The sequence below is a fragment of the Alosa alosa genome, chromosome 12 (genome assembly GCF_017589495.1).
Source record: "Alosa alosa isolate M-15738 ecotype Scorff River chromosome 12, AALO_Geno_1.1, whole genome shotgun sequence".
Classification (NCBI taxonomy): Eukaryota; Metazoa; Chordata; class Actinopteri; order Clupeiformes; family Clupeidae; genus Alosa; species Alosa alosa.
Window position 1 is genome coordinate 34,173,434 of NC_063200.1, and position 21,205 is coordinate 34,194,638.

The 21,205-nt window shown below is 40.0% G+C and overlaps 1 protein-coding gene across 2 annotated transcripts in view; it reads right to left on the reverse strand.

The window, feature by feature from the left end:
* jmy (junction mediating and regulatory protein, p53 cofactor) overlaps positions 1–21,205 on the reverse strand; it is a 70,131-nt gene that overhangs the window by 37,130 nt on the left and 11,796 nt on the right. For both annotated transcript variants that reach the window (XM_048258586.1, XM_048258585.1), the window contains exons 2-4: positions 12,081–12,254; positions 9,176–9,326; positions 8,893–9,062 (exon numbers count right to left, since the gene is read on the reverse strand). In XM_048258586.1, coding sequence (XP_048114543.1) covers positions 8,893–9,062; positions 9,176–9,326; positions 12,081–12,254 — 495 coding nt within the window. The remainder of the gene's footprint in view (positions 1–8,892; positions 9,063–9,175; positions 9,327–12,080; positions 12,255–21,205) is intronic.

Below are 21,205 nucleotides of genomic sequence, written 5' to 3' on the forward strand. Positions count from 1 at the left end.
ATACCCAATCACGGCATATATTACACCGATTCCCGAGCCGCATAAAGACCATAGCCAATGCGCCAATTATCACCTATATCATTGATTAATAATATAATAATAATAATAATAATAATAAGCTTCATTTGTATAGCACCTTTCATACACAGAATGCAGCTCAAAGTGCTTTACATTTGAAGCATGTAACACAATGATAGTCAGTCAGTCATTATCAATCACTTTTCTTTGCTGTTTATGTTATACTCAGCAACATATCAAAAATATAGAAAATGACGTCATAAGACTGGCAGCCTTAACCCTCTTACCCCCCACAAGCACGCCATATGGCAACTGTGGCAAGGAAAAACTCCCATATTCCAGGAAGAAACCTTGAGCAGAACCTGACTTAATAGGGGAGCCCATCTGCTTCTGGCTTGCTGCTACCCTCCAATAGTAGCAGATGTAGAATAATCTGAAAATGTAGTCTACAGGATAAGATGAGTTAACTAAAAGCTTTCCTGTACAGGTATGTTTTCAGATCTTTTAAAAATATTTACTGAACTTCGCCTGCTTGATGTACAGAGGCAGGGTGTTCCATAGTTTGGGGCATAATGGATAAACGCAGCTTCTCCACTTTGTTTGTGGAGCACTTTGGGTACGATTAAAAGATTAGAATTGGATGATCTAAGTTTCCTTTGTGGTTGATAAGATATTAAAAGCTCAGAGATATATGAAGGTGCTATGCCATTCAGAGCTTTGTAAGTAATTAACATAACCTTAAAATCAATTCTATAGGAAATAGGGAGCCAGTGCAGTTCAGCCAACACAGGGGTGATGTGTTCTCTCTTCTTAGTCTTAGTTAAAAGTCTAGCCAGAGTTCTGTATGAGTGCCAATTTCTTTAGATGTTTTTGGGAAGACCAGTGAAAAGTGCATTGCAGTAGTCTAACCTGCTAGTGATAAAGGCGTGAATTAGTTTTTCTGCATCTTGTTGAGTTAAAAAGGGCCGCACTTTGGCAATGTTTCTCAAGTGGAAATAGGCTGTCTGAGTAATAAACTAATGTAGATATTAAAATCATCAGCAAAGTGATAGCAACTTGAATGGAGTCAGTAATCACACCTTTAATACATTTAGACCAAACAGGCTTCATTAAAGGAAGGCGATGATCAGATAACACCCGAAGATTGTTTAATCTAATTAGTGCCCACAGGAATAGCCTCACTAAATCCAACTCGCCATTCATCATAGCCACCCTCAACGCTGAAAAGGCGTTCGACAGAGTAGAATGGTCCTTCCTTTTTGCAACATTAAAATAATTTGGTTTCCCCCTTTATTTTATCAATTGGATAGAAACAATCTATAACTCACCACAGGCCTTAGTAATAGCCAATGGAGTAATCTCCAAACCATTCCAGTTACAAAGGGGTACCTGGCAAGGATGCCCCCTATCCCCAATGCTATTTGCCTTATTTACTAAACCCCTAGCAGCTGGCATTAGACAATGTGGAAAGATATCAGGAATAACATCCGAGTCTTATCACCACAAAATAAGTCTTTATGCAGACGATATCTTACTATATATTACCAACCCCTCATCATCACTCCCACTGATCCACAAGCTGATAAAAGACTATGGCAATGTGTCAGGATATTATCAATTGGTCAAAATCCGAAATATTGTCAGTATCAGACACAGCAGACATGGTTTGGAAGGCTGAGGAGTGGAATCTCCCTTTTAAAGAACCTTCCAAAGTAATTAAGTACCTCGGCATTCAAGTACCTTCTAACCTGAATGATCTATTCAAGATTAAAAGATAATTCTGGTATTTAGCACTTTTAGTCCCTTTTCTAACTAACCACTCAGTGAGTTACAGTTTTGAAATGAACGTTAAAGGTGAAAATGAACGTTAAGGGTTGTTTTAAGGACATGTTTGTGCATGCCTGTAGGCAGCCACTCTGAAGCAGTAAAGGCGATTCAAAATGAGTCAGAAAAGTGGAGACAGGACCAATCGTCAAAATGTCGGTGTCCACCACTCTAGTTCATCTAAAACAAACCAGAAAAGGGACTCAAAGTGCTAAATACCGGAATTATCCTTTAACTATAACACCCTCCTGCAGGATATCAAAGATAGCCTTGAAAGGTGGAATAAGTTGCCATTATCCCTACTCGGACGAGTCTCCACCAATAAATTGAATATCCTTCCGAGAGTAAATTATCTTTTGTCCATGATCACTGTTACCCCTCCCTCTGGATGGTTCTCCTCCCTTAATAGCGCCATCACCAGATTTTACTGGAAAGGGGGTAACGCACAAATCAGTTTAAGCTCGCTTCAGAGGCCAAAACACAGTGGAGGACTTGGAGCCCCAAATTTTCATTATTATTTTTCTACATGTTTGCCATTGGATTAAGTTTGACAATCCTCCTTGGTTAGATATTGAAAATACGTTAACTCAAGGGCCGAGACTGCAGAACCTTTTATTTATGGATAAAACTATTAAAAAATCTATAGGTTACGATAGTTGTACAATCAATACATCATTACCAGCATGGTGGAAGACAAATGAAATCCTCAAGTCTAACTTCTCAGTTTCCATACACACCCCACTATGGAACAACCACGTTTCTTGTGAACAATAAACCCCTTTTAATGCCAATATGGAAGAGGAAACAGAATTGGGGCATTTGTTCTTGCAAAGCAGCATACTTATTGTTCTTCTTAAGTTTTATCATTATTATTAGGGGTCCGAGCAGCGTAGCTGCCCCTATTGTTTCTGTACCGTTCATTTTTTGCCAAAATTCTGTAAAAGTAATACTGCAGCCTAAACCGTATCTCCAAAACTCTTGACATTTTCAGGTATGGTTACCAGTACCCCCCTCTACCCATAACCCAAAATTTGGGGTACTGCACCCAAAGGTGGCGCTATTGGAAACTCAGATGCATCTTTTTGGCCCTGGTGTTATGGTCTACAAATGTTTACTTTTGCCACAATTTCATGGAAAAGCCAAACATTATAAAAAGTTTCACACTCTTCAAAAATAATCAAATCTTCACCAAAATTCTCACAGACAATGTTTAGACCAAGCCTCACAAACGTTATCGCTCAGAATTTTGATATTTTGTTCCATTTCAGAGATATAGGCCAATAAAGTTAGACCACTTAGGCCTTTTTTCCTAGATCACCTATATTCCTATAAACCTTAAGTCCTAGAAACTTGACATTTTCAAGTATTATTACCAGTACCCCCCACTACCCATAACCCAAAATTTGGGTTACTGCACCCAAAGGTGGCGCTCCTGTCAAAAACGCTTATTTCTCCTTACCAGATTGACCTAGACTCAAAATTCTTTCATTATATTAATCTCTACATTCAGATGCATCTTTTTCACCCTGGTCTTATGCTCTAAAAATGTTTACTTTTGCCACAAATTCAGAGAAAAGCCAATCATCATAAAAGGTTTCACAGGCTTCAAAAATTATCAAATCTTCACCAAAATTCTCACAGACAATGTTTAGACAAAGCCTCACAATTAGACAACTGCCTGCTTCAATGGCGGCGCTCGGGGAGCAGTGAGGGGTTAGGTGCCTTGCTCAAGGGCACTTCAGCCGCGGCCCACTGGTCGGGGCTCGAACCGGCAACCCTCCGGTTACAAGTCCAGAGTGCTAACCAGTGGGCTACGGCTGCCCCAACCAGTGGCACCTATACCACCTATATTCCTATATATACCCCAACCAGTCCTATATCACCTATATGAGTATTTTTTCATACAACCGCTATTAGGTGGATACCATTAACAGTGCACATTTTCAGATCTGTACTCTTTTTTATAAAGCCCTTAATTCTATTGTCAAATGTATGCTAGGAATTTTCTTGATGTTGTGTGTTTGCCAACACACATTTTCACCATGTGAATGTGACTACCAAATATGTAGGATTGTCAGTGGCTCAGTGGGATAATGCCTAGTGCTGGTGTTTGTTAGGTTGAGAGTTCGAATCCTGGTAGAGCTTTAGGCTCAACCTGCATATGCTATTGGTTATTGAAGATTCACACCATTGAACAGCACCTGAATGACATCAGGCAATCAACATAGTCATTAGTTGCCAAGAATCAGAATTCCGGGACTCTCTATTACATTTAGGGGAACTTCTTTGTTTACTATTTTTCCTTCATCATTAAGTCGATCATATTTATATTTCATCCATTAGTGTTCTTCTCTACAAATGTCTAATTGCCCCAGAATTTCAAAAAGTTTTCAGGTGTACTCTTTCAGGAAAGCCCTTCATTTTATTGTCAAATGTATGCTTGGAGTTTTTCTTGTGTGTTTATCAACACGCATTTTCACCAAGTGAAAGTGACTGCCCAATGTGTATCACTGTCAGTGGCTCAGTGGGATAATGCCTTGTACTGGTGTTTCTTAGGTTGAGAGTTCAAATCCCTATTACAGCTTTAGGAGCAATGTGGACATGCTATTGGTAATTTAAGATTCACACCATTGAACAGCACCTGAATGACATCAGCCAATCAACATTCACACTCATCAGTTGCCAAAAATCAGAATTCCGGGATTCCGGGATTTAGGGGAACTTCTTTGTTTACTATTTTTCCTTCATCATTACGTCTATCATATTTATATTTCATCCATTAGTGTTCATCTCTACAAATGTCTAATTGCCCCAGAATTTCAAAAAGTTTTCAGATGTACTCTTTTAGGAAAGCCCTTCATTTTATTGTAAAAATGTATTCTTGGAGTTTTTCTTATTGTGTGTTACCAATACACATTTTCACCATGTGAATGGCCAACATGTAGGGTTGACAGTGGCTCAGTGGGATAATGCCTTGTACTGGTGATCCTTAGGTTGAGAGTTCAAATCCCACTTGAAGCATTAGTGTTCGAATGCTGTTGGGTTGTGGAGGTTAGCATACTAGAATAGAATGCTGTTGGGTTCTGGAGGTTAGCACACTATAACATTGCAGCTACTTGTCAATATGGACTTGTAGTGCAAGGCAAGTATAACTGTATAATTATAGGCTGTTTATCTTATCGTCTCCGACACAGCTGTAGCCTATAATTATTTGTTATTCTTATAATATTTGTAATTTCTTATCCATATTTAGTCGGCTCTTCCACTTGACAGAACAACTCTATATCGGTTCTGTTGCCATGGCGCCGCCGCGTTCGGACGCCTTTTTGGTTGCTCCGCCTAATTTGTGCTTATATTTACTTTTTTACCTTGTATTAACCCCTAATTTTTTAAAGGTTTAATGCATGGGGTAACGTGAGGTGCATCAGAAAAAAAAGATGGGCCTGTCCCTCTCAAAACATGTTAAAATAGTGTGATTAGCAACCAGAAAAGAAAAAAATCCCGGGGGAGACATCCCCGGACCCCCGTGTTATTATTAGGCAATTATGACTGGCCTGCACTGCTAAAAAAAATCTAGAGGTCACGGTCATCTCATTTAAATGGTGGGAACGTCAAATGTAAGTAGGCCTATAAGTCAGAAGAGCTACATATGCGACTGATTACACATTTAATTTACCTGAACAGTGTTTGATTCCTGTTTGTAGGCTACTCACTGGAAATCTTGGACCTAACAGTTACTGTGCAAAGCACAGATTCCATTACTGTTATCTGTTATCACAGATTTCATTCCATATTAGCCACCAACAACTGGGTAATTGGAGGCGGACAGAGTACACAGCTTCATTACTTGAGTAAAAGTACAGATACCCTTTGCTAAATTTTACTCAAGTACAAGTAAAAGTACAACAGTCAGATGTCTACTTAAGTAAAAGTACTGAAGTACTTGTTTTAAAAGTACTTGAGTATCAAGAGTACAAGAGTAGCCTACATTTTTTTTTTTCAAATATTGCATTACTACTGCCACAGTGCTTACATTTATGTACAGAAACATCCTACATGGAGTTATGAAAATGTTTAATGTTAATACCTTGGAGAATGTAAAAGGAATTGAAATTAAAATCAAGTAATTTTCATCTTTTTACCATGTTGCCAGGGATGGGCAGTATTTCTAATACATAAAATGTGTATTTCAAATACAAAATACTATTTTGTAATTGAAACACTTGAAGCGAAAACTATCATTAACTTGTTCAGAAAATGTAAATAGTCTGGTGAGGTGGGGCCACAGTTTGGCACATTCCCGGGATGGACCTGCTGTGTCTTCATCCATTGTTTCGTCCATGGTTATGTCTCTTATCTAAATCTGACCATGGAGTTGACTTTGGTGGAAAGCTGAAGGTGATTGCTGATAGGCTGTCCCAATCAGTGGCGCCTGCACAATCCAATCACGTTTGAGAGGGAAACAACAAATTGAGGATTTCCGAGATTTTTCTTTTTTCTTTTTTTTTTTTAGAAGAAGTAACGGTTATGGATAGAAATGTGGTGGAGTAAAGAGTACAATATATGCCTCTCAAATGTACTTGAGTAAAGTCATGAGTACTCCCCAAAAATGATACTTGAGTAAAGTACAGATCCCTCAAAATTGTACTCAAGTACTGTGCTCAAGTAAATGTACTCTGTTACTGTCCGGCTCTGTGGGTAATGATGTTGTTATGCATGTACAAAATACAACATTTGAACACCCATATTGCTGCTGTTGTACTTCATTGTATACAGCTGTTAATGTGATGAGGCTACTCATATTTCAAGCCACATTTCTCCGGCCCCTCAGTTGTGATGCTTTTCATGAACTGGCCCCCATTACAAACTAATTGAATAGCCCTGCATTAGATTATCGTCTAATGGCATCAAAAAAGTTTACCCGAAATGAAGTGCTGGGTCTTCTAGTCGCGGACCCTGATTCTGAAGGGGAATATCTGCCTTCAGAAAATGACGGTGATTCGTTTAGTGAGGCTTCAGATGCGTCCCTGCCTTGCAATGATGCAGCTGGACAAAGTGAGAGTTTAGCTTACACCAAGCACAAACGTTGAATCGTTTGCCCAATGTCACTGGTGGGAATAATGTTTCACGGGTTCGGAGTGTTCATCGGGAAGTTAGCAGGGTGTTAGTGGTGTGGCTTAACGAGGCTGGAGGTAGCCTAATGTCCATGTAGCTAGCTTCTGTCTTCTGACCGTGTGCCTCTCCAAGAATCAGCGGCGACAGTAACGTGGTGGAGCCTTTGTCTAATGCCACTGGGTATGTTAGGCAGGTCGGTGCTCATAGAACAGTTAGGGGGTCAGAGGCAGTGTGGGGAGTCGCAATGAGAATGACAGTAGGCCTAGTCCGAGCTGGCGCAAATTCTCTCCACTTCGGCGCCGAATGAGGCAGATCTGGCCATGCTGCTGCTGGGAGGAGAGGTGGTGACACTGGGCAGGGGAGCCATTAGGCCATGCATAGTCTATCACAAGATGATGGGAATGCCGGCCCTGTATGGATAGGGATAGGGAGTCATTATCTCTACAGCAAAAGGCCTGCTACATAAAAAAAAATTGTCAGCCATTTATTAGTAATGGTTTACACTATCTATTTCCCTGACCATTTAGTACATACACTATGTGTTCTTTTTTGTGTGTTCATGTCCTTGTGATGTGTGTGTCCTTGTCAGCTAAGAAAAAAACAACAACAAAAACATAAAAAATACTAACATTGTGTCGTCTTGTCTCGTCATCTCACGCCTGATCTGTGCCTTGCCGTGGCAAGTGAGCTTTTGAACTAAACATGGCTTGTCTACTTGTGTTTGTGTGTCATCTGAATAATATATATGTGCCCCATACATGGAATCAGAGTGCCTACTGTATGTAGTAAATGGAAAATCTCTACAGCAAAAGGCCAGCCTACCGGTACATGCATTTGGTTTGTTTCTGCCATTTATTAGTAATGATTTACACAGTTTGTTTACTACTTAGTATTTACCTGAGCATTCAGTATTGTGCAATATAGCATACAGAAGGTGAGGGACATTTTGGGGGGAAAGAAGTGGTGCATTTTATCATTCAAACATGCGACTTTTCATGAAAATTCTATAACCCAAGATGGCCGCCACCATATGACGTCATAAAATGCAAATTAGATATAAACATTTAATCCCTAAATAAACTTTGGGTCATCCTTAATATTTCTCTAATTTACAGAGTCTCTATCTCTTATCACTTTTAAGATATAGCCTATTGAAATGAAGATGTCAAAAAAGTAGCATTGCTACCCTTTGCATGGTCACCGGGGTTTGATTCCTGACAATTGCCCATCCCTTGGTTTTAAAGGTCCGTCACAAATACTGCACTTCAAGATTTCTACAACAACTGGTTTTAATGTTCATATGCTATTTAAACCCCTCAATTGCCACTTGTGTCTCTTATTATTATGATTGTAATAAATTAATTGTAATTGTACTTGCATTCTACATTCATTATGCATATTCATTAATTTTCTCAATTGTCTAATTCTTATTACTATATTCCTTAGAGAAATTAGGTCATTTCTAATCAGTAGACCTATTTAAAATATTTTTTTTAATAATGGTATTTTAGGAAGTGTTCTTTTGTAAATTGTTCTTTGTTGGGGTGGCAGCTTGACAATAGATGACAGGAACAGGATAAACAAAGTCCTTAAAATGCAGGTTCCATAATTGGTCTGAGCCCGTGTTCTCTGGAGGCCATTTTAGAGCAGAGAACTATGAGGGAGGACCATCCTCTGCATAGCATCTTTGTAAATAATGGTAGAAGTAAACAACTTTTATTACCCAGTTGCTCCCCTGAAAGGTTTAGAAGGTCCTTTGTTCCCTCAGCAATCAGGCTTTTTAAAAACTGCTGACTAATGCTGCTGTATAGTATCTGCTATCTCAGTAGTGTTTTTAGTGGCCATTTTCTGACACAATGGTACTTATATATTCATTTTTGCACACATCAGTGATGTGGTGGTAACTGCTTTGACCATGACGAGCATCATGGGTACCTCTTCACAAAGACTATGCTTCTTCTGCTCCAGGCATATCTCTTTGGCCCTCATCAGCTGCAGTGTCTCCTTAGATACAGCATACTGGAGCTTCTCCATGCGCTCCACAGCTGCAGTCCATGCAGCTTTGCCAAACTTACGCTGGTCAACCTTCATACGCTCGTACATCACTAGAAAGGTAAAAACTCTGATCACATTTGGATCAATTTGGATGTCTCATAGCAAGTAACACTGCAATAGTCTGTGTACATGTGTACGTAGGACACTGTAGTGTTGTCATTACATTTCTGTGCTCGAGCTGTAGTCTCAAAGTACTTGACCGTAAGGTCCTGAATGGAGAGAGCAGCGGTGTGAGCCTTCTTTTGCCAGTCTTCATCCTCATGCTTCAACCCCTCCACACGTCGTGGGCCGAGGTACTCTGTCTCAAGGGATATCTTAGGGGAAAAACATGAAGTCAAAGTCATGAAGTGCTTCTTCTGAAGGAGTTCCTAAAGTTTCACATAGTTCATTACATGACAAAATGTAATGCTGGCTAGTGCCAGTAGGCTGTGTGCTGTCTACACTTCTGTAGTTAACCAGAACTTAAAATCAATCAAATTAATCACCATGATTTTGTGAGGGTTTGTTGAAAGCCGTCTTCTGTCAGAATCAACTTTATAATTAAGATCATGTGGGGTCAGGTTGCTGATGGTATTTGCCATTTGTGCGATTAATCACTACTGCCAGCCACATAGACAGGTTTAAAGTCACTTTCGGTGTTGGCGGCTGCCATAGTCTTAATCCCTGGCCAGGACTCTTTTTTTTTTTTTTTTTTAGATAGACTCGTTGCTTGACTTATCGTGACTAAATTCAAGATGGCGGCGAACGGTAAACTTCCTGAAGGTACTGTCTGTATAAATCGTCTTGTAAATAAACTACTAATACTTTTTCAAAGTTCTCAATGTCTCGTTTTAAATGTCAGTGCCCTCGGAAGTCTACCAATGAAGTGTGGAGCTACTTTGAGCCTCGTAAATGGTGTAAAACAGTGATTTATTTGCATGGCTAGGCCGATGCCCGAGGCACCCCCATCGAAAACCTGTTGGTAGCATCGGCTAACTAGCGCCAGATTTCGGAGTGCAAGGGACAAGCCGAGATGAGCTATGAGACAAAAGTTCAGTTTTATTTTTAAAAAGTTGTGGGCAGAGGAAACAGTTGAACAGGATCTGTAGTCTTAAAAGGTGCCCTGCCACACAAAACCGTTTTTACTTGTATTTTTTTCAACATGTTAGGTCCATATGTGTTTGTGCTATGTCGTGAATGTGAAAATGAACAGCTAACTCCTCTGTCAGCTCTAGCCACTGAAAAGAAATAAGCGGAGAAATTAGGCCAATTGCAAAAGCTCTTCAGATTGACGTGGAATTGATGAGCTCATTACTATTCATGAGCTCGCCCAGTTGAGACCATGCCCACAAAATTTGTTTAGCTCTGACAGTTTTCGTAGGCCTATGCAAGAATGGCTGAATGTCAACGGACTTAAACAATGCATTTTGCCCAAGAACCCAGACTTGAGGATCAAATGGCTTCAGTTTATTTTTTGGAACAATGTCACAGGCTTTGCAAAAAAGTTGCTGTTGAAGCCTGGAGCAGGCTACCATCGCAGTCTACGACCAGTGCCTGTAAGTAAAACGTAATTGTCAACTCAATGAAGTGCTATGTTATACAGGTTTAATGAACTCACTAGCCTAGCAGGTTTTATTTATGCACATTTGGACAATGCTAGCACTCACTAGCCAAGCTAAGTTCATGCCATGAAGCTTAAATTAGTTGATAACGGCGGTCATGTTATGGACGAAACCTACTAGCTGTTAGCCAATCAGAGTCAAGCAGCTTAGCTCGTTGAATATTAATGAGAACTGGCGCAAATCGAGCTGAGTCTTCAAGCAGGCTTTCAATACCACACTAGAATGGCTTGAAACAAGGTAACAAAGGCATGTTTTCCACAAAAAAATGTACAGAGTCCATGGTAGAACTTCAGACATTACCACAAAGTAATGGAATACGTGTGCCAGGGCATCTTTAAGAAAGCCAGATTGTATGCTTAAAGCCTGAGACAGTAGATTGTTTAAAAGTTGAATGTAGATAGTGTAATGGATGTTGATAGACAGAAAGTTTAATGGATGTTGACAGGCAGATTGGTTTAATGGATGTTGATAGATAGTTTAATGGGTGGATGAGTGAATGTTTGAAGATGATATCTGGATAGAAAGTTGGATGGAATATGCCTTATATCCTTGTAGAATTGGCCTAGTTGAGCAGAAAGCAGTTGATACAGGTGCAATCAGTTTAATTGGCTCTTTGAGGGGGCCTAGTTGAGCAGCTGGCAGTTGATACAGGTGCAAATCAAACTGAATTAGCCCATTGCAATGTCATAGTGACAATGCAAAGTCTATGGGGAAAATAAGCTTGTTTTTTGTTACTATATAAAAATACATTCCTTAAGTGTCCTTTTCAGGACCTACGCTACAAAGTCTGAATGAAATTTCTCCGTTAAACGGTTGAAGCTGAATTAGACGCAGAAATATGGTGGGAGGAATAAAAAGAAGACGACGACGACTTTGGATAACAGAACAGTGCATTTTCATGCACTGTAAAAAGACGCCGACAACTTCGGATAACAGAACAGTGCATTTTCATGCACTGTGATAAAAAGAAGAAGAAGAACAAGTCTTCGGAGAAAGGTTTTGAACAACTCTTCTTTTTTTCTGCCCGCCGCCATCTTGCCAGACAAGGAGTGAGTTGTCCAAAACCTTTCTTTTTAGTAAACTGTGTACACGAACAATGTTCTCAATGCTCGAGTTCATGTGTAGAGGCACTGATGATACTTAAATCAAAGTTTCATGTTGTGTCGAGCCTTCTTAGTGTTTTAAAAATAGCGATTTTGACGCCATCATGTATCAAAATAGTATTGCCCCTAGGATTCCCATTCAAAAGGCCATTTCACCCAAAAACGGCAACTCAACAAGTTTAAAAGTGGCGCTTCGGACACAATTATGTTGTTAAACGAAAGTTTGACTCCGGTACATTCACAAAAACACCCTCGGATGCATTTTGGCAAGAGTTACACTTTAAGCAACAGATAACATTGCGACCAATGCAACACTCAGGGTAGGTGCAGTATATGTGTAAACAAGGGAATCCATGTTAATCACCTTGATCTGCTGTCGGCGTAGCATAGCCAGCTCCCTCATGTCTCTGAAGGGTTGGAGCAGGTAGTGATATAATTCAGTGGTGGCCTCCACAAGGTCTCCATATGCTTCATCCTGCTGAGTATACAGATCAAGCAGCTCCACCATGCTCTCCATGCTGCGCTGCCTCTCTAACAGCTGGGCAAAGACGAAGACAAAGATATTTCATTAGTTTTCCACAATGTGCTACCAGCTGAAACTAGATGTACCGCAAAGCGGCACAAAATATGGCCTCCGCTCAGTCCTGCACATTCTATCTGCAAAAGTAAATCACGCTTGTCAATCTCCTACTCCATCCCCTACTTTTAGTGCTGCCGCGATTAGTCAACGTAATCGACCATGAAATTAGCCTACTTATTTTTGGTCCCCCATCTCAAATGGCTCGCTGTAATGTTATTAACTCTGTTATTAACTCTTGAGAGTTCATGTTTTAAACCCTGCCATGCACGCAACTTTTGAGTATGTAAAGGAGTGTGCATGTGTGCGTTTGTGTATAAGTGTTCACTTGTCAGTGTGTGTGTGTGTGTGTGTGGGGGGTAGTAATGGTGTGTGTGTGTGTGTGCGTTTGTACCTTAAATTCTTGTACCTTAAATAACAATTTAATATCATTAATATTATACTTATTTTTTTACTTCTGATTTAGGATTATGGATTATGATTTTTGTGCCGTGATCACACCCAATTAAAGCAAATTCAAATATCACTGTTGGAAAGAGCCCGACCAATTCATCGGCGAGCTGATATTACCAGCCGATATTAGGCATTTTCCAAACTATCGGTATCTGCATTTCAGGGTTCCCACTCTAAGTCAAATGTAAAATTCATTGACTTTTCCTTCATTTCCCTGACAAAAAAAACTGAATTTCCATGACGTACTAAGCTAATTACTAACGTATAGCGTTCAAGAATATTTTTCTTTTTGGAGTGGGAGATGAATAAATGGGCATTGAATAAACAAAGTTGGGATACTCAAGGAAGCATTAAAGCAAATAACCAGATTACCGTATTTTTCGGACCATAAGTCGCTCTGGAGTATAAGTCGCATCAGTCAAAAAATGCATCGTACTGGACTATAAGTCGCATATTAGAAATGTATCGCACGAAATCCAAGACCAAGAACAGACATTTAATCTGGAAAGGTAAATTATTCAACTACACAATAGCACACAGAACAACAGGCTGAATAGGTGTCTGATATGTTAACGTAACGCAGTTATTCAGCTACACTATTTAGCCAGCTTGATGCTGGTTAGCTTGGTGACAAGAAAATTAAAATGTCAGTTCCTGGTTGCACAGTTTGTTGCATGAAGTACGATGCATCCTTAAAAACAGTTCTGTTTGCTAAAACTGCTGTTTTGTGTTGACGGTCACATCGCTCAGACTGTCCTTGGTGGTTCTGTCAGTGCCGTCAGTGAGTGTAAACATTACAGAGTGTTACATTAAGCTCACAAAGACTGCACACAAAATAAATGTAAGCATATGAAACAAGTTTTCTGAGCTAACATTAATTCCCAAATACTCACATACTCCTTAGTCTTGGTCTTCTTTTTTTTGCATTTCAACATAGGTGTTTACACCAAGCAAGAAAGTGCAAGGTTTGCAAAGGCTAAAAGTAAAGTAAAACGTTTGCTTGCATAGCCCACAATGTAGATTGTGCAATGGCAGTTTTCAAAAGGTGAAAAGACTATACACTACTTAATTTTTAAAAAGTACTGTATAAGAGCCTTTCATTAGGAAACCAGATAGTTAGGCCTATTTAAACAGATAATGCCCTACCTTGATCAAAATTGTTATGGGAGAACATTTTTAAATTGTGTTGGTTAAAAATTACTATCAGCCGATAAATCGGTTATCAGCTTTTAAAGCTCTCAAATATCGATCAGTATCGGTCTTCAAAATCCCATGTCGGTCAGGCTCTACAGGCCAAATGCTCCAGACTTCTAAGAAATGAGCAGTTTATCAACCATCTTTACTGGTTTTATCAAGTCGATATGACCAAAATAAACAAGGGATAATGTAATGTATACGCCGGTCATTACTGGGAAAATAAGTCCCGACAGGGCAAACCCGGACCACTATCGCGCAGGCCCGAGGGTCTTGTTCCGCCCTGAAGGGACTTATTTTCACAGTAATGACCGGGCGCTCTATACATTATCCCCGCTTTATTATACTGCTACCAAAACAAAATAATAAACTCCCCACGATATGACTTTTTAGCCTACATAACCTAGCCTATTTGTTACCGCTCATGGGCATTTGCTGAGAAACAAATAGTTCGCAACAACACACGCTGCTGAACTTGAATCAAACATTCTTTAGAACACAGCTGATCAACCGTCTGCTTTCACATTTGAATGAAGTTCCAGTCCTTGCGTAGTGATATGAAAGACATTAATCAGAAGCACAAAACCTGTTGCCATTGACAGCGGTGATTAAATGCTTTGCCGGTGATTTATGTAGATTTAACATGGGCCCGAACGTTGAAAAGGCCCATTCATGTGAATGGAACTTTCTGCAGCACTCTGAAGAGCCGTGTAATAAGCATATTTAAAGATTATTGTGAGCTAGCATACAGTGGGTCCCAGTTAAAAATTGACACTTCATTCACGATCATAATGAATGGTGAAATGTAAGTACAACTGCAGCCGCTTGGGGGCAGCATAGTCCGCTGTGGAGTTCCACGGTCGAACCAGATGGCGCATTCGACAGCAAGGGCTGTGATTGGCCGAGTTTTCAGTGCATTTCTCTGTGTTTTTAGCAGCCCCTGCAAGATGCTAGTCCACTGTAGCCTAAGCCTTGTACATAATGTTAAACATAGTTTTGGATTCAGTGGCAAGATTTCTTGATTGTACAGTGCCTGTCTCTCAGTAATGTTTTAAAATGAGAGCTTCGTCAGCTGGCAGTAGGCTACTTTGTCAGTAGTCATGAGAAGTTCGCTTGCTAACAGAACATAAATATGCTGCCCAGAAACCTTGTGAATAGTTCTGATTTTTTTTACTACACTAACGAGGTTGAAATATAGACTTTGCCTACAGCATCTCCTTAACAGTAATGTTAACAAAATGACAGCATTCATATGACAAAGAAAAACGAATTCAGTCACTCAAGACTGTGCCCCAGCAATCAGTGTAGGCTACAGTCCTACCCAATAGGCCTACTCGAAGCAGATAAGCGTTGTCTGACGGTCGAAAGTGGGTTAATGCACGTTTTCCAGAACAGGTCTGCAACTTTCAGGTAGTTCTGAGTTCGAATTTAGGCAGGAGCAGAGCCATATAAAGGCCTAGGCCTATTATCATTTTTTGCAAGGTGTTGCTCCTGGCAATACTTGCTTATAAGACGTTTGGTGATTAATTGATAGCCGTTTTTGGGACCACGTTAAACGTTCTTTATAATGGCGATCCGGGGGGGTAAAAGCGACTGTTACACGCTGTTACAACTGTAGGCTACAATGATTGCAATACAAAAATATGCGGCGTGTTAGTAGTATTCTCCGTATGGAAAATAAAGTCAAATTGTCTGTTATTAGTTCAATAACAAGTGTTGTTTGTTAAAACATGTGACTAGTGAAACTCAAATGATTTTAGAAATATTTAGCCAAAGCCAAAAGTGTTAGAGAGAAGGGAGGCAGCTGGTGCAGCTCAGATGTCTTCTTAATTTTCTTTATTCTTTAGTAAAGGTGCAGAACATTATTAAACTTTGACTAACGTTTAGATGTTCGTTAGTCAAAAAACATCGACACATCGAAATGTTAGTCAAAGTTTAATAATGTTCTGCACCTTTTACTGAAGAATAAAGAAAATTAAGAAGACATCTGAGCTGCACCGCCTCTCTCCTCTCTAAAAATATCTGTCCTGGCCTGGTTGCAACGGATTGTGGCCAAACGACAGAAGCGGAGAACCCTCCTTTGTCTACCAAAAGTGTTACTTTGTGCCCCGCTCCCCACTGCTTGTGAAAGAAGGGGATGGGGGAGGGGGGCTTAACGTGAAAAAAAGCTTAATGTCACAAAACGGCAACGAGTCGTTTTAGGCTACAGGCCTTCATAATGGTAGGCTACAGGAAGTGGGGAGGGTATGGGATGACCAGAGCCGCCATCTATCGCCTTTCCAGGCACACAGCTCGTTATATAGCCTATCGACTGCCTTAACAGATAGGCTTTGCTCTTGGTTTGGCCTTACAGCGAACTCGATGCTCTTGTTGCTTGCAGTTTGTTAAATAAAGCGATGCAGATTACATGATTTATTTCTGATTAATTTAGATCTTTTGATGTATTTTGCAACATTTGCTTGTTAGGCTGGGCTACTGTCAATGTCCTGTACAGGTCAATGTTCAACAATTGCTGGTGTAGGCCTAGGCTATTAATCAATTAGGGACTGTTCGTTATTTATTTAATTAAGGGGCTACGGAGGAGTTTTGGGAGCGTTAGTCAAAAAAGCGTGACCCTCCCTCGCCAGCAAGAATTTTTTCTATGACCCTCCAAAGTGATTGAGAAAAAAACGCATGACCCTCCCAGTCCCAACAATTTATTGATGCCTTAGGCTACTGGGTCAATTTGGGAGCTTGCATGCTACGACTACTTCCTTTGAAATGCCTTGAAAAGGCTGTCGTTTGCACAATTTCATAAATAATCACGGGACGAAACAAACCTGTCAACTTTTCCCGGTTTATCGCTGCGTATTTAACTTTTTCCTCGCTGTCTTAGGAGGAGCTGCAGGGCCGTCGCAGGGGATCACGAGGCCCTATCTTAACTTGACAGATACAAGGCCCTTTTCACTTACGTTGCATAAAATCATCGTTAAGCTTACTTTACACATAGCCAAGGCTACCCGTCGGTGTATTTTAATTAGTAGCCTAGTCTAATAAGCTACACCAGCTTGCCTTTAAGAGGGGAAATTCAATTGTATAGCCTATAACATTAGCTGAGTCACATATTTGGCCATATGGTGTTTATCATAGGCTACATCACGAAACCAAATAGTGTAACAAAGGCGAACACTTTAACAGGGGGAATTAATTGGGCATGAATCATTGTGCTGAACGGTATTTGTCAATGAGCAGAAACACACACGACATTCAAACTATTGATAAGATGTACTGGTCTGTATCTATAGGCTAACATTGGACAAATAAATGACACTGACTTCGCCATATCCTGACTCAGGAAAAAAAAAACATTTTCTTGCTTTGCAGCAAACTCAGCAATGAAATCATAGGCCAGTTTGCAGGTAGCCTAACGTCTTTTTCATAGAAGGGAGAGCCTAGTCTCTCCTGTGACATGGAGGTGCGCAAATAGTTTTTAATAGCCTGTTCAACTTCAAAAAGCTTCGTTCACCCGATGCCAGTCACTGATCGCAATTTCAAAGTTCGGAAAGCTTCATCTTTTTAAGTTTTAAGTGCAGTGGCCCCTATCTGCCCCTTTGGAATTATATCTCTCGAGCCTATTATAAGGTCCAGTGCGTTATGTCCTGGGATTCGGATGTGCTCAAAAATAAAAGAAAAAACACTTTTTTATAGATGGTTATGAGGAGCAATGTGAGAGAGAAATTTGATGATCATTGATCGTTGTTTTGGGACGTTAAGCCTTTTCCATAGGCGTCAGTGAAGGAGATTGAAGAATGACCATTTTTTTTATCACGAAAAATATTTATTAACTACAAAAAACTCAGTGTCTAAAAACTCAGTGTCATTCAGACTCAACCCTCTTGTTGTTTTATTATCTTTTTCGTTGTCGTTTGAACGTTGGCAAGCAGGCATGTTGCGGTTGCAATTTAAGTGAAATTTCTACAGTAGGCCTACAACATACTGTTAGGCTGGGCTACTGTCAATGTACTTGTACAGGTAAATGTTCAACAATTTCTGGTGTACAGGTTATATAATCAATTAGCTAAATCATTTGTCCAGCTGTTTAAACATTTTTTCGTGCTACATTCAAACGCAAAAGGTGCTTTGATATATTTTTCCTTTAAACGTCGGCAAGCAGGCATGCTTTGGTTGCAATGAATGAGGATAATTGCTTTTTTTTGCATTATTTTGAATATGACTCGCTCCAGTCTCAACAGCACGTACTTTTTCCACACGCTAAGTTCTAACACACATAGGCCTATCCCCTCTCGCTTTCTCTCTCTCCATCCCTGCACACGGTGCTTTCTTAAAGGAGCTGCACCATTTTACAACAATTGCATCTACATTTTCATATTAGAATGTTTTGTCAAGTGTAAGCTTAAACTACCGTGATCAATTTAAGTTCCCGTGCCCCCGCTGCGTCATGGAAGCAGTAAGTCAGTCGCATCAAAAATAGTAGTTGCACCCAAGTGACACCTTGTGGTTGTTTGTGTCAACTGCAGTTTGTGCCATTTCTGCTGAGAAAATGGGGTGCGTGATTCATGAAGGAACCCGTCCAAACTTAACGGGGACCCACTGTAACACCATATTATATTATGTTAATTATATGTAGAGATTAGAATTTTAGGGTCGATAACAATAACCGATATTTATTGGTTTGTTGTGGCCGATACCGATACGATAACCAATAATATTACAATATTATTAATATTACTAAAATTGTGAAAAGTATTGGGGACAGCATTCATAAGCATCATTTAACTGCAGTAATTTTACCTACCACCAATGATGGTGATAGCGGGGATACGTCACTTCTGTTGATGTTCAAACAAAACAGAGAGCTAGCTCGCTATTCCCTCCCGTGCAATTAAAACTCTCCTAAACACGCATCTCGTCGGTTATTGGTTGAAACACTTTATTTTGCCTTTGAGGGGTTGCCAACCCTTGTTGGTAGCATTTGTTTTTGTGTACAGATCTCAGAGCCTAGGTTGTCTACAGAGACACGTTTTTTTTTTTACTGCCTGCTTATGGAGCAGGCAGCTAGCGGATCGTTAGGAAGGATTAGATGAATGTGATCATTTATGATTGGGCCTTTTTTGGGCCTGAAATCGCAACCTTTAAATTGGGTATATATGTATATTCTGTTGAGATAGATATAGATAGATAGATAGATAGATAGATATATAGATATATAGATATATATCTAAACAGAAGTGACGTATCCCCGCTATCACCATCACCCCACTATTAAGTGTGTTGACTTTTTTGCGTGCACACTTTTCCCTATGAGAAAGTAGTAGGCTACTGGAAAGAATTCAAAACTACTTTCACCCCTGCTTTTACATGCAAATATAAAATAAAAACCACCTATGAATAACCAAGAATGTTTTATGCAGATCATTATTGGCAGGGATTGGCCTGAATTATGATTTAGTCTAGCCTACAGCATCGTAGTGGTATGATTTAAAACATCACAGGGTGAAAGTGAGAATTCATGAATTATTTTAAAGTAAATTTCTAAATATCGAGATATATATATATTGTATAATTTTTTGACGAAATAGACTAAAAATATTGCGATATTATTTTTTAGCCATATCGCCCAGCCCTACATGCCATGTTTGGGCATTAATATTGGGGGCAGCCGTGGCCTACTGGTTAGCGCTTCAGACTTGTAACCGGAGGATTGCCAGTTCGAACCCCGACCAGTAGGCACGGCTGAAGTGCCCTTGAGCAAGGCACGTAACCCCTCACCCGAGCGCCGCTGTTGTTGCAGGCAGCTCACTGCGCCGGGATTAGTGTGTGCTTCACCTCACTGTGTGTTCACTGTGTGCTGAGTGTGTTTCACTAATTCACAGATTGGGATAAATGCAGAGACCAAATTTCCCTCACGGGATCAAAAGAGTACTTAGATAATTACTTATAATATGTTAACAAATATGGTCCCTAGCCTCCCCAAATTTTCTAGGTTGGAAGACCAACTCATAAAAAGCATGTGTAAACAATTTAAAGAAGCACTATGCAGGTCTGGTTATTCCTTCGCTGTTTCTGGGTTTCCACTGGATTTGAGCTCGCATTTTTCACTACACAGCTCCCCCTGCAGCTTCGGTAATGACTGCTACGCTAACAATCTGCTGTACTAACAATGCTTTTTGGCAATAAATCTTATACTGTTGGAAAGCCTGTTTAGTTCCCTTTCAAATGGTATCCCATGTGTAAGGAATATGCACTTGTGGGATGAGCAGCAGGGTTGAGTATGTGGGCTGCGCCCATGGAAAATTTGCCAAATCTTCTCTACCATTGCCAAACAGCTTATTCTGCCATTGACTTGTTTGATGTTTGTTGGATTGGATGATTGAAGTTTGAAGAAACAAGAGACATTTTTTTTGTTCTAAGTTTATATGGATATTTAATGCGCAAAGTACTAATATTGTACCATGTCCCATTCACAGAATAAATGCATATAGTTACAGGTGATTTGGGAATACCAAAATAAACATTTACAACTAGAATGCATTTCCGGAGGAACTGCGAAGTGTGCTTGCTCTGGTGCGGTCACCAATGTGAGCAGACAGTGGCAATATCTCAAAAGCACTAGGAGGGCTATTCAACTATTGGCCTACGGGGCGAATGCAGCCCGTTGGATTTTGTCTGCCTGCCTTCAAATCTAGCTTCCATAACTAAGATCAAATCAATAAAATAAAATGACAGCAGTGATTGGCTGTAAAAATAAACAATGTTACGCGGCTTGCGCCTCTCACACTGGGCTGTCAGATAACCTACAGAGGAATTGACCAATGGCAGCAGTTAAGGTTTCACTGTGGTTTATTTAACAAATGTAAAATATGACTGGCATTAAAATGCTGCTTGTTTGTCATAAACTCCCGTTTTTCCCCGGTTTCTCTCGTATTTAATGATCTCGCCCTCCCGTTTTGTTATTTCTCCCGAGAAACTCCTGGAACTTGCATGACCATCAAACTTAATTTTACAATCACGGATCCATTAATTTTTTCTGTTAGTCTGACATTCCCATTTCCCATTTCTTCAAACTCAAAAGTAGAATTGACGATGCAGCCACACCCCAATGTCACGTCCAGCATGTATGCCAAGATACACAAATGCACACGCACGTGCTGCAGCGTCAACTCTCCTCTAATTTTAGACTGCAGACAATTAAAATATACACATCAACCTATCGAAATCTTGCTACTTTGAAGTCACCGGTGTGTATTTTGTCGTTCATTCACGAC